Genomic DNA, 13,951 nt, shown 5'->3' on the forward strand with positions numbered 1-13,951 from the left:
CTGAGTCCTTTGTAGGGACATGGATGCAGCTGGAAACCATCATTCTTAGCAAACTATCACAAGAAGAGAAAACCAAACACCGCATGTTCTCACTCATAGGTGGGAACTGAACAATGAGATCACTTGGACTCGGGAAGGGGAACATCACACACTGGGGCCTATCATGGAGAGGGGGAAGGGGGGAGGGATTGCATTGGGAGTTATACCTGATATAAATGACGAATTGATGGGTGCTGACAAGTTGATGTGTGCAGCACACCAACATGGCACAAATATACATATGTAACAAACCTGCACGTTATGCACATGTACCCTAGAACTTAAAGTATAATAAAAAAAAAAAAAAAATAGAGCTACCACGTGATCCAGCCATCCCATTTGAGGATATATAGTCAAAGGAAATGAACTCAGTATGTCAAAGATATATCTGCACCCCTATGTTTACTGCAGTATTATTCACAACAGCCAAGATATAGAATCAGCCTAACAGTTCATCAACAGAGAAATGGATAAGGCAAATATGGTATATCTACACAATGGAACATTATTCATCCATAAAAAAGGAAGATCTTGTCATTTGCAACAACATGGTGAACCTGGAAGACATTATGTTACGTGAAGTAAGTCAGGCATGTAAAAACAAATACTTCATTATCTCATTCATGTATGTAATCTAAAAAAGCTGATCTTAAGAAGTAGAAAGTAAAATGGTGATCATCAGGAGATAAGGTAGTGGTGGGTGAGCAGATTGGGGAGATGTTGGTAAAAGCTTGCAAAATTTCAATTAATAGTAAAACCAAATTCAAGGGATAGATCATAAAACATGGAGACCATGATGTTATATTTTATTCTTGAAAAATAATAAGAGAGCACATTTTATGTGTTCTCACAACAACTGCGTGAGGAAATGTACATGTTGGTTGGTTTGGTTTGGTCATTCTGATAGATGTGTTTTGGAATGTCATGTTGTGCATGATAAATATATATAATTTTATTTGTCATTTAAAAAAGCAAACAAAAGCAAAAAGCTTGTTATCACTGAAAAGTAATCTAGAAAGTCATTTTTTCAAGAAGCCATCCCTATGTTAAGATTTTGATGACAGATAAATTCTGTCAGTCTTCAGAATTCAATGCTAGATTTATTTATTTTTAAAAATTTATTCAAATTGATATATTAAATTTTATGTATTTATTGTGTACAATATGATGTTTTGAAATACATATACATTGTGGAATGGATAAATCTAGGTAATTAACAAATACATTACCTTACTTGGGTGTCATTTCTGTGATGGGAACACCTAATATCCATTTTCTTAGCATTTGTCAAGAGTACAATATGTTGCCATTAACCTTAGTCACCATACAGTACAATAAATGTCTTGAAATTATTCCTCCCACCTAACTATAAATACATATCGTTTGACCAACATCTCCCTAACCCTCCCTCCCTGCATAAATGCCCCAGCCCCTGGTAACCACCACTGTATTCACTACTTCCTGAGATCAATTTATTAATATCCCACATATGAGTGAAATCATGCAGTATTTGCCTTTATGTGCCTGGATTATTTCACTTAACCTAATGTCTTCCAGGTTCATCCATGTTGTAGTGAATGACAAGAAATTCTTTATTATGGCTAAATAATATTGCATTTTGTGTATACACCACATTTCTTTATCCATTCATCTGCTGATGGACTGATTCCGTATCTTGGCTATCATGAATAATGCTGTGATAGACATCAGAGTGCTGACATTTCTTTCACTGATTTTATTTCCTTTGGGTATATATTCAAAGCAATGGGATTGTTGTATCAAAAGGTAATTCTACTTTTAATTTTCTGAGAAACCTCCATAAAGTTTTACATAATGGTTATAACTAATTTACATTCTCACCTACAGAGTGGCAGGGTTCCCCTTTCTTTACATCTTTGTAACTTTTGTTAACTTTTAAAAAAATAATACTCATTCTAACAGATGTGAGAGTATAACTCGTTGAGATTTTGGTTAGTGATGTTGAGCATTTTTTTCATATATCTCTTGGTCATTTGTATGTCTTCCTTTAAGAAACAGATCTCTAGCTGGGCACAGTGGCTCACGCCTGTAATCCCAGCACTTTCAGAGGCCAAAGTGGGCGGATCAGCTGAGGTCAGGAACCGGAGACCAGCCTGACCAACATGGAGGAACCCCATCTCTACTAAAAATACAAAAATTAGTTGGGCATGGTGGCGCATGCCTGTCATCATAGCTTCTCAGGAGGCTGAAGCAGGAGAATTGCTTGAACCCAGGAGGCGGAGGTTGCCATGAGCTGAGATCACGCCATTGCACTCCAGCCTTGGCAACAAGAATGAAACTCTGTCTACAAAAAAAAAGTAAAGAAAAGAAAAGAAAAGAAAAGAAAAGAAAAGAAAAAAGGAAAAGAAAAGAAAGAAATAGATCTCTGTTCAGGTCTTTTGTTCATTTATTAATTGGGTTACTTGATTTCTTGTGATTGAGTTGAGTTTCCTATATATTTTGGATATTATTGCCTTATCAGACATACAGTTTGCAAATAACTTCTACTATTATGTAGGAATTCTCAAACTCTGTTGATTGTTTCGCTGTACAGCTTTTAAATCCCATTTGTCTACTTTTTATTTTGTTGTCTGTCCTTTTTGAGATCATATCCAGAAAATAAAATAATTTCCCAGACCAAATGTCATGGAGTTTTCACTCTGTGTTTTCTTTTGGCAGTTTCATAGTTTTGATTCTCACATTTAAGTCTGTAGTCTGTAATCCATTTTCAGTTGATTTTTTGATGTGATGTGGGATAAAAGTCTATTTTTTTGCGTGTGGGTATTCATTTTCTCAACAACATTTTTTGAAGAAATCATCCTTTCCCATTGTGTGTTTGTGGCACTATTGATCTTGATTCTTCTGTTCCATTAATTTCTGTGTCTTTTTTTTTTTTTTTTTTTTAATTATACCATGCTGTTTCGGTACTGTCAGAAAGCTGTACTGTTATTGGTTATTGTATTTGGTACTATTGTAGCTTTTTAGTGAATTTTGAAGGCAGGTAGAGTAATGCCTCTAGCTTTGTTCTTTATGCACAAGACTTCTTTGGCTATTCAAGGTCTTTTGGGATTCCTTATGAATTTGGAATTCTGTTTCTGTGAAGAATAACATTTCTATTTCAACGGACATTGCATTAAGTCTGTAGATCACTTTGGATAGTGTAGTTAGTGTAGCACTTTCATTTCTTTGGTTAAGGTATTACTAAGCATTTCATTTTTACTTTTGAGCTATTATAAATGAGACTGCTTGATTTCTTTTTCAGATAGTTTGCTTTCATGTATAAACATGTCAATTGTTTTTGCATGTTGATTTTGTATTGTGCAATTTTACTGAATTTGTTTATTAGTCATAATAGTGTTTTGGTGGAGTCTTTAGGGTTCTCTACATATAAAATTACACCTTCTACAAGAATAGATAATTTAACTTCTTCCTTTTCAATTTGAATGCCTTTTGTCCCTTTTATCTCTTTCTCTGTCCTAACTGCTCTGGTTAGAATTTCCAGTACTATGTTGAATAGAAGATGCAGGTCAGGAGTCCTTTCCTTGTTTCTAACCTTGGAGAAAACATTTCAACTTCCCCTTTTAGTGTAATATTAGATGTAGATTTTTTGTATATGGTGTTTATTGTGTTGTGGTACATTCCTTTAGTATCTAATTTTTTGAGATTTTTTTAAGTGAAGGAATGTTGAATTTTGTCAAATGTTTTTTTCTGCATCAATGGAAATCATATGGTTTTTGTCCTTATTTCCATTAATGTGATGTATCATGTCTTTCGATTTGCTTAAGTTGAACCATCCTTTCATCCTTAGAATGAATCCCACTTGATCATGATGAATAATCTTTTTAATGTGCTGGTGTTTTGTTGAGGATTTTGCATATGTATTCATCAAAGATATTGACCTATGGTTTTTGTTGTTGTTGTTATTGTTGTTCTGTTGTCTGGTTTTGGAATAAAGGTAATGTTTACCTTATACAATGAGTTTGGAAGGATTCTCTCTTCTTCAATTTTTTTGAAGAGTTTGGGAAGAATTGGTGTTAGTTATTGTTTCAATGTTTGGCAGAATTCAGCAGTGAAGAGTGGACTTTTCTGTTATGGGAGGCTTTTTATGGGTGTTTCAATCTCCTTACTCATGATTGATCTGTTGAGATTTTCTTTCCTCATAACATAGTCTTGCTAGGTGGTATATGTTCAATAATTTATCTGTTTCTTCTAGATTACCCAATCTGTTGGTAATTGTTCACAATAATGTCCTATGATCCTTTTCATTTCTGTGGTATCAGTTGTAATGTCTCCTTTTTCATCTCTGATTCTGAGTGTTCTCTCTTTTTTCGTTTGGTCTAGTGAAAGGCTTGTTGAATTTGCTTATCTTTTTAAAAAGTCAACTCTTTATTCATCTTTTCTACTGTTTTTTTTTTCTAGTTTCCATTATTTTTAATTTCTCCTCTATCTTTATTATTTCCTTCCTTTGAGTAATTTTGAGTTAGTTATTGTTTCTCTAATTTCTTAAGGTGCAACATAGTATATTTGAAATCTTTCTCTTTTTTGATATTGATATTTATTGATAAAACTCTTTATCAATAAAAGTGTCTCATAAGTTTTTTCTGTGTCTCATAAGTTTCCATTTATATGTCTTAAGAAATTTTTAATTTTTTTATTGACTCATCAATTGTTCAAGAACATGTTGTTTAATTTCTGTGAATTTGTAAATTTTGCAAATTCTCATTATTGATTTCTTGTTGTATACCATTGTGATCAGAAAAGATACTTGATATTATATCAACCTTGTTAAATTTGACAAGACTTGTTTTATGGCCTAACATATTATCTAATCTATTTTGGAGAATGTTCTATGTTCCGTTGAGAAGAAGGTGTATTCTACAACTATTGGGTCGGATGTTCTTTTTTATGTCTGATAGGTCCAGTTGGTCTAGAGTGTAGTCTAAATCCAATGTTTCCTTTTGGATTTTCTGTCTGGATGCTCCATCCATGCTGAAAGTGAAGTGTTGAAGTTCCTTATTATTGTTGTATTGTAGTTTATCTCTTCCTTCAAAGCTATTAACATTTGCTTTATATATTTAGCTGCTCTGATGTTGGGTGCATATATATTTACAATTGTTGTACCCTCTTGTTGAATCCTTTATCATTATATAGTGACTTTCTTGGCACTTTTTACAGTTTTTGTCTTAATGTCTATTTTATCTGATGTAAGTATAGTAACGTTTACTTTCTTTTAGTTTCCATTTGTGAAGAATATTTTTTTAGATCTCTTCACTGTGTGTCCTTATAGGTGAAGTGAATCTCTTTTAGGTAGCATATAATTGGATTTTGGTTTTGTATCATTTATCCATTCTGTGTCTTTTGATTGTAGAATTTAATCAATTCACGTTCAAGGTAATTATTGAGTTAGGACTTATTATTAGGACTAATTATTGGGTTAGGACTTATTATTTCCATTTTGTTAATTGCCTTTCTTTTTGTAGATCTTTTCTTCCTCTCTTACTATCTTTCTTTGTGATTAAGTGATTTTTTTGCTAGTAGTATGTTTTGATTCCTTTAATTCCATTTTTAATTTCTCTATTATGGGTTTTTGTCTTGTGGTTCCCAAAAGGTTGACCACAAATCTTATGAAGGTTATTTTAAGCTAACAACTTACCTTTGATCACACACACACACACACACACACACACACACAAAACTCTATACTTTCACTCCATCCCCTTTGATTTTGAATTTTTGATGTTACAGTTTACATCTTTTTATATTCCATATCCCTTAGTTAATATTGTAGCTATTATTTTTACTACTTTTATCTTTTAACCTTCATACTACAGATATAAATGATTTGCACACCACCATTATAGTATTAGAGTATGCTAAATTTGACTGCATACTTACTTTTACCAGTAAGTTTTATACTTTCAGATATTTTTGTGTTACTCATTAATATCCTTTTCTTTCAGCTTGATGAACTCATTTTATCATTTCTTGTAAGACACGTCTGGTGGTGATTAACTCATTTAGTTTTTCTTTGGTTGGGAGTTTTTATATTGTCTTCATTTCCGAAGGGCAGCTTTTCTGGGTACAATATTCTTGGTTAATAATATTTTTTTCTTTCAGTATTTTGAATCATCCCACTCCTTCCTGACCTGTAAGTTTTATGCTGAGAAGTCTGCTGCTAGGTGTACTGAAACTTCTTTACATGTTATTTGTTCCTTTTCTCTTGATTTCAGGATCCTCTCTTTGTCTTTGCTCTTTAACAGTTTGCTTATAGTATGTATTGGGATAGTCTTGTTTGGATTGACTCTGATGTTAGGTATCAGTGAAAAATTATATGCTCATTTCTTTCTCTTTCTCACAAGCAGATGGTATCTCTCTGTGCTATGCGCCTAGGGTTGGTGAGGGTGTGTGGGTAATGCAAATAATATAAAATCATTCTTTCTACTCTCTTTGATGCATCTTTTCTTATTATTATGCTATAATCAGACACTGTAATCTCTCACCTGGTTTCCTTAGCCATTTTGAAGGTACTTTCATGCATGGATAGTTGTTCAAATTGATCTTTCTGTGGACAGAGGCAATCCCTGAAGAGAGCTATTCCATCATCTTCCTCAGCTCTCCTCCCCAATTATGGATTCGTATGTTAATTGTCCTGACTTCAGCCTCTCAAATTATATACACTACTAAAAGGCTTGTTGTTTTGGACAGTGAACAGGTAATTACTTGCTGAAGTTTATGCCCATTAAGTTGAAAAGAATTCATTAAATGAGTGCGATGATGAGGCCCATGTAAGATGTTGTTATTAGAAATTGTTTTATTAACTTGGGATTTAGTGGTAAGGGAATTTTGACTTCACCTCTTTACTTGACAGTAGAATAATACATTCTGTATGTTTTATGCATGTCAGAGTAAGTCTCATTTCTTTTGTTCAGACAGCAAATTCTTACTAGTGCCTAACCAGTTGATACTTTTCTTATCGGCTTCCTCTTTTAGTTCTTTCATTTAGCCTTGCTGTACTGTCATTCCTTCCACTCTATGAAAATGCCATGATCCTTCCTGACTGAAGGTTTTGGTAGGCTGTTTTGCTGATGGACTCTTCCCACTTCACCCCAGATAAGTCCTAATCATAATTCATAGTTGACCTCAGATATCACTTTCTCAAAGAGATTCTGATTCCTTGAATGAATCAGATCCTCCCATTATATGTTCTTCTGGTGGTGTTCATTAGAAATGATGGTAAGTGAATAAATTCTCAAGTTATTAGTTTGATAATATGGCTCTTCTGCTGAAACGAAATCTCTATGAGGGCTGAGACTATGCTTTCTATTCACAGCTAGAACTGTAGCATCTAACATAATGTTCACATACAGTAGGTTTTCAAGAAAGATGCTTTCAGTATGACTAAAGGAGAGAATTTGTTAATAAAAAAAAAAGTGATAATGACAATGAAGACAACCTGTTGGGTGACCCTGGACTCTCTGATGACAATATGCTGAAAGTGTTGACACCTTTGTATAAATTACAGGTAGAATTTTCAATTCTACTTGTCTAACAATTTCCTCTTCAGTTCCTCTAATTGTCATTTTAAAGTACAGGATTGAAGAAGTAAAATATAGAATAAAATAATTAGCCTTTATTAATAATTCATTAATTATTCTTCTGTGTGTCATCTGATAGATTATATAATTACAATTAGGATACTGTTTAATTAAGCTAAAGTTTACCTTGCATAATCAATTTCTTACTAAGGACACAATTCAGTCATCAGACACATTCAGAAATATTGAACCAAACCTCTATGGAAATGAGATATTCTCTGTGCAAAATATTTATATATGGCATGCATACATTAACCATGGCTCACAAGGAATGCAAAGAACTTAAGCTAAGCCTGACATAACACAGATGAAGGAAATAAAATGCATTCTCTAGTATTTTTGTGCTAAGTTGGGGGAGAAGGGAGGGAACAACCACACTACTTGATTTTCGTATTGTATATGTTGGTTGACCTTATGAGTTATTGAATTTGATGGCCATAAACAGTAGCACATCAAAACACATGATCCCCTCTCACAAAAACAGTAGCAAAAGAAGAAAAGTAATTCTGTGACTTACTCTTCTAAGATAAAAAAAATGAGAGTATATAATACTAGCTTTGTGATTAAGTTTTAAAATTCTCTGGGCTCAACAATATTTTATTTCATTTCATTTCATTTCATTTTGAGACGGAGTCTCGCTGTGTCCCCCAGGCTGGAGTGCAGTGGCCTGATCTCGGTTTACGGCAAGCTCCGCCTTCTGGGTTCATACCATTCTCCTGCCTCAGTATCCCCAGTAGCTGGGACTACAGGCCCCCGCCACCACGCCTGGCTAGTTTTTTGTACTGTTAGTACAGATGAGGTTTCACCATGTTAGTCAAGATGGTCTTGATCTTCTGACCTCGTGATCCACCCGTCTCGGCCTCCTAAAGTGCTGGGATTACAGGTGTGAGCCACCGTGCCTGGCCTGGGCTCAACAATTATATATTGGTTCTGTTTACATTTCCATGGCCTCTGCCTTCTAGCCCTTTTGTTCATTGTCAGGGAGAATGTAGAGATAATATTCTTTCATATGTCTTTTTCTTTTCCGAAATTAAGAAAAGATAAAAACAAAATTCATCAATATAACTTTGGACTGTATGTCATATTGTTATGCTTATCTTTACTATTTGAGTTTCTAAGTATATGTTTCTGTGCTTCCTTTATTGTATGTTCCATATGGAAGATATTTTCAGCATTTAAGGCAGTAAATGAGACATAAACACAGTATCCTCTAGGCAAATGACATTGGGTTGGTTAATGAAGGAAGATAGTTCAAACAGGCAGATTCTGAATCCAAAGGAAAGACTGATTTTGTAAAGAATACAAGCATGAAAAATAAAATTTAGATTGTTTTACACTATTATTTTGTTTCTTCAGTTAACTAATAGTATTTTAAAGTAGTTGCAGATCTATGCTTTGAGTTTTCTAAGATCAACTGAAGTGATCCATATCGAGTAACTAATGTAAGAATTAAAATTTTGAGCCCTGGTGAATTCCAAGTTTTAAGCCCACTTGTATGCCTATGTAACCAAAATGAACTATTGATCACTATAAAATATTATTTGTAACGTGACTGGCATTATGATTTTCCTTCCCCCTTTCTCAGGAAGACTAACATTCCCTTAAAGACTGAACTGGAAACTTAGAGATGAAAATGGTACACTTTTCCTCCTCTCTCTAATAGAAAAGATACATAAAGCAAAACAAAATACACGTATATTAAAAAATAGTATCTCAATTGAAATAAAAAATAAATAAATAAACTTCCACAATCCAAGACTTTTAAGAGTGGCTGCCAAGTACTATTTTTTCTAGACTGAGATTAGGTAAGAAGCTGAGAGCCAATACATGATTATTGAAAGTCAAATAGGATACAGATTTCTTCTAAACTTTCTCAGAAGGTATTTATAAGCACCATTTGACTAGAGCAATAAGACCCATGTATATGGATAGGGCACTGGGGTGATAGAAGAATGTTTCAAAAGAGAACCAGTTTTTACTGTGGAATGGAGAGAAATTGAATTCTTAAGAGATAATTTCCCATCCCACAGTCACTCAGTGAGTATTACCAGAATTGAATTAAGATGAAATGAATGTATAAAAAAACAAAAATATTCCATCTTTATCATAGTTCCATTAGAAGAGAGCTTGCTAATTTTAGACAGTGTAGTCCAAAAAATATAAACAATTATTTTCTGTCAGATAACAATGGCTCCAACAAATCAACAGGGCTTTTTTAAAATTATATAAACATGGCAAAAAGAATGTGAAAATAAAATACCTGTATTTGGGAAAGCATGAAATATAAACACTGTCACTATTAGTTTTCTATACCAGGGGCATCCAATCTTTTGATTTCCCTGGGCCACATTGGAATAAGAGAATTGTCTTGGGCTGCACTTTAAATACACTACCACTAATGACAGCTGATGAGCTAAAAATGAGATTTATGAATTTGTGTTGGGCCACATTCAAAGTTGTCCTGGGCCGCATATGGCCTGCAATCCATGGGTTGGACAAGCTTGCACACCATTCTGCCTATCAGTAGAAGTTTATTATTGCCACCACCACCAAGATTTACTGATGGACATTATATGCCGGTTGTTGCAATTTCTTTATTTCATAACAGTTGCTTTATAGATCAATAACTAAATTACAGTTTAAAGAAGAGGATTCACATATAGTTCTTCTTTTTCTTATTGAGAACAAATTCTTCCTCTGTTTGCAATGCTTAGTAAGGAAGTCAATGAGAGCCAGTAGTCAGTGGTTTCACACTGGCAGGAGCATACCAACATAGCTGTTGACCTGCAGCATTGGTACCCATCCCTGCCACTACATAATTTGACCCTTAAACAAATGCTATTTTGCGATAATAGGTAAAATATCAGTGCAACTTCAAATAACAACACTTGTACACGTTTTTATTCAACATTTTACATTATTCCACAAATATGTACAATTTCAATAATAAATTAAAAACAAATGAGTAAAGTAAGTCTGAGAGAAGTTCATAGTCACTATATTACTTAATGACATTTTTCTGCCTTCATTTCTAAGAGTTCATCTGATCCAAAGTCTGATCATCTTCTTGACAGAAAAACTTGTTTTGACAGCACATTTGAAATGCCGAGTGTTTTGTTATGTCTAAGCAGCAGAGTGATGTTCGTTAGTAACAGAAACATTTTATAAAGAATCAGTTGCAATCAAGAAGTATTGATGAACATTTGGACAATATGTACAAAACTCTGCAAAAATTCTTTAATATTTTTTTCCTCTAGTTCCTCACATTCTTTGCATCCAGATTCTGTTATATTCTGCAAAATATAAAGATTAAATTGGCAATTTATAATTAAATTAAATATACATTCATGGGAATGGGAATATCATATCGTTTGAACCATATGGTGAGGTCTTGAGATATGAAAACTTTAGCAAATAAATAGCATATTAGGAAGAATTATGAGAAAAGAGAACTGGGAGATTTGATATATGTTTATTTTTCCAATAATGGGTTAAGGACATTGAGAAAAATAAGCTGTGTCTGTCAGACCATGGAGTTCCTGCTTTGAGCCCTTCAATGGTTTCCTATCATCTGCTTCTAGCATAAAGACCATGCCTCCCTGCATAGCACACAGGCTCTTCATGAGCTCTTCCTTACCTATTTATTTCACATATACCCCGTGCCTCAATGTTACGCTCTAGGAACACTGAGTGAGCATCTGGCTTTCCTTGCCATGCACAGCTTACTATTAGATGCCTCTCTGCCTTTGCTTTTCTCTCTGTTACATTCTTCCATATTTTAGCTGCTGCTACTTACACTTAAGATTATTCAGGTACTCATTTAGGGAGGCTTCTCTGAACCCCTGGGTTCCCAGGGCTGGACTCAATGTCCCATCTTTACATCTCAGAACCTCTTATTTAGACCTCTCTCACAACATCTCATGTATTCTATTCATATTATGAAGTTTTACTCTTTTTATACTATAATACTATTCTCTAAGCTCTCTACCAGAAGAGCAAAGCCAGTATGTTTATTTCCCTAGCATTCAGCACAGGGCCTGATGCACTGTAATCACCCACTGGTTGAATTGAGCCATTTAGGTGAATACCACAAATTGTTGTAATTCAAACACAGTTTTATGGATAACTAGAATGTTCCAAATGTAGCAATTAAGAATAAACTTTTTAGAGATCATCTGAACCATGAAGGCTGTGCCAGCAAAAAATAAAAATTAGATTTTATATCCATTAACTATTTGGAATTCAGCATCACTAACATTTATCAAGCACATCCTCTATGCCAAGCACTGTCATATTTCATATAATGCTGTCCTATTTGATCCTGAAAATAATCATGTCAGCTAGGAAGACAGAGATATTGACTCATCTCAACTGACATAATCAACTGAAATTCTTCACATCCAGGTCTTCTGACTGTGCAGTCCTGCCCACCCATTCCAGCATGTATATCGCACTCTGCCATGATGAGGGTGACTGTCAGCATTCACATTAAAGAGCTCATCATTTATTTTGCCATGAGTTATCTGTTGCATGGCTCACTCTTTCCACCAATAAGATGGAGATAACATCATAAGAGTATTATAAACCTTAATAAATTCATTTCATACATATATAAAGTATTATAAATTATTTAATATATATGAGACACTGTTCTGGGAATTTGGATATAGTACTAATAAAAAACAAAAACACTTGTCCCTTTTAAGCTGACATTCTCGTAGGGAAAAACAGACAATACTTATTATATAAAATATATCGTATTCCAGATATGGGACATGCAGACAAGAGGACAGGGAGTACTCAAATAGGGAAGGGATTACAATTGTAAATAGGTAAATCACTGAGAAGCTTACACTGAAGCAAAGACATAAAGCAGCATTGTATTTTTAGAGAAAAGTCAAGGTGTCCACCTACACAAGTTCAGGGTCTTTGCACTTTCAGTTGTGTCTGCCTGAACATATGTCCCTAGATACCCTTAAGGCTCATTCCCTCACATCTTTGTCAAATGGCAGCTTATTAGTTCAGCCTACCCTAACTGGAGCCCCAGTCCCCCTACCCTGCCTCCTTTTTCACCACTGGACTTCATAAATAACTAACTTATTACTCATTTGCTGAGTGGTTGGTTTATTTCTGTTTCCTCCCTCTTTAACAGCAGGGATTATGGGTATTTTTTCATACTGTCTCCTGAGAGCTAAAAAGTATTTATGAAATGAACTAATTTGATTATGCCTCTTCGTTACAAAACTGCTTTCTCTCTACCTTGCTTTGGCCACTGGTGTTTTGCCATGAAAGTCGTAATTCTTTGCACTTCAGGGCCTTTGCACAGCTGATGCCCCAGCTTATCATATGAGTACCTAGAATTTGCTCTCCTGGAACCCTCTACTGCTAAAGTTGCCTGGAATGTCCCGGATTATACTCAAATTATTAATATTTTCATTGTTATCCTTTTAAAGCATTTATCTTCTCATGAGATAACAGACTCTGAAGACAGACTGCTCGGGTAAGAATTGTGGCTCCTCATTTTGCTAGCTGTATAAACTGGAGCAAGTGATCCAAGCTCTCAGTGCTACAATTTCTTCAACATTCAAATAGAAATAAAGATAACTATCTCACAGATTTGTCATGAGAATTAAATGAATTAACAATTTAAAGCTCAGTGTCTGCCACACTGTAATAACTCAATAAATGTGAGTTACTATTATTGATGTTAGACACTTGAGTATGTAATTAGATTAATGTCTATCCACTGCACCTGGCAATAAACACCTTGAGGTCACTGACCTGTCTGTCTGGTTTGCAACTATAATTCTAGCACTGAAGCACACTACCTGGCATGATTCTGTAAATGTTTGTCTACTGAATAAATCATTGAACAGTTTAGCATTGTGTGCATGCTGGAGTTGGTGCCACTTTTGGATGCCATTCCACTGGAAAAGGACTCCTTCTCCTAAGTGCCCCTTAGGAGGATCTGCTTGTCCATGAACGACTTCTCCAAATCAGGCCCAAAACATAAGATGCAACTCTGAGCAACTGTTGGAAAACTCACCCCATTAGAAGACAAGACGTTGTTTGCTAGGATGATAAGATTTTCTACTGTATCATGAATATCTGTATCTCCAGACTCATGTGAAATAACTTGCAACTCCAAGAGAAAGCACTTCATTGCTGTGACTTTGCAACTGGGCTAAAAATAAAAGTTAAAAAGAACAATTAATTTTTTGTGATTATTAATTTTCATACTGATGTAATTTTGATTTTCAAAAAGTTAATCCAAATATTTTATAAAGATACACAATATC

The 13,951-nt window shown here is 34.4% G+C and overlaps 1 protein-coding gene across 3 annotated transcripts in view; it reads right to left on the minus strand.

Annotated features, from left to right (window-relative positions):
• Positions 1 to 9,710: 9,710 nt before the first annotated feature.
• IL15 (interleukin 15) overlaps positions 9,711 to 13,951 on the minus strand; it is a 109,065-nt gene continuing 104,824 nt past the window's right edge. For 2 of the 3 annotated variants that reach the window (XM_017848932.1, XM_017848937.1), the window contains 2 exons: positions 13,699 to 13,836; positions 10,227 to 10,945 (listed from right to left, as the gene is read on the minus strand). In XM_017848932.1, coding sequence (XP_017704421.1) covers positions 10,835 to 10,945; positions 13,699 to 13,836 — 249 coding nt within the window. In that variant the 3' untranslated portion in view covers positions 10,227 to 10,834. Of the gene's footprint in view, positions 10,946 to 13,698; positions 13,837 to 13,951 lie in introns of all 3 variants that reach the window. The other variant, XM_017848931.1, reaches the window with a different exon arrangement.

The sequence above is a fragment of the Rhinopithecus bieti genome, unplaced genomic scaffold (genome assembly GCF_001698545.2).
Source record: "Rhinopithecus bieti isolate Rb0 unplaced genomic scaffold, ASM169854v2 scaffold_28163, whole genome shotgun sequence".
Taxonomy (NCBI): domain Eukaryota; kingdom Metazoa; phylum Chordata; class Mammalia; order Primates; family Cercopithecidae; genus Rhinopithecus; species Rhinopithecus bieti.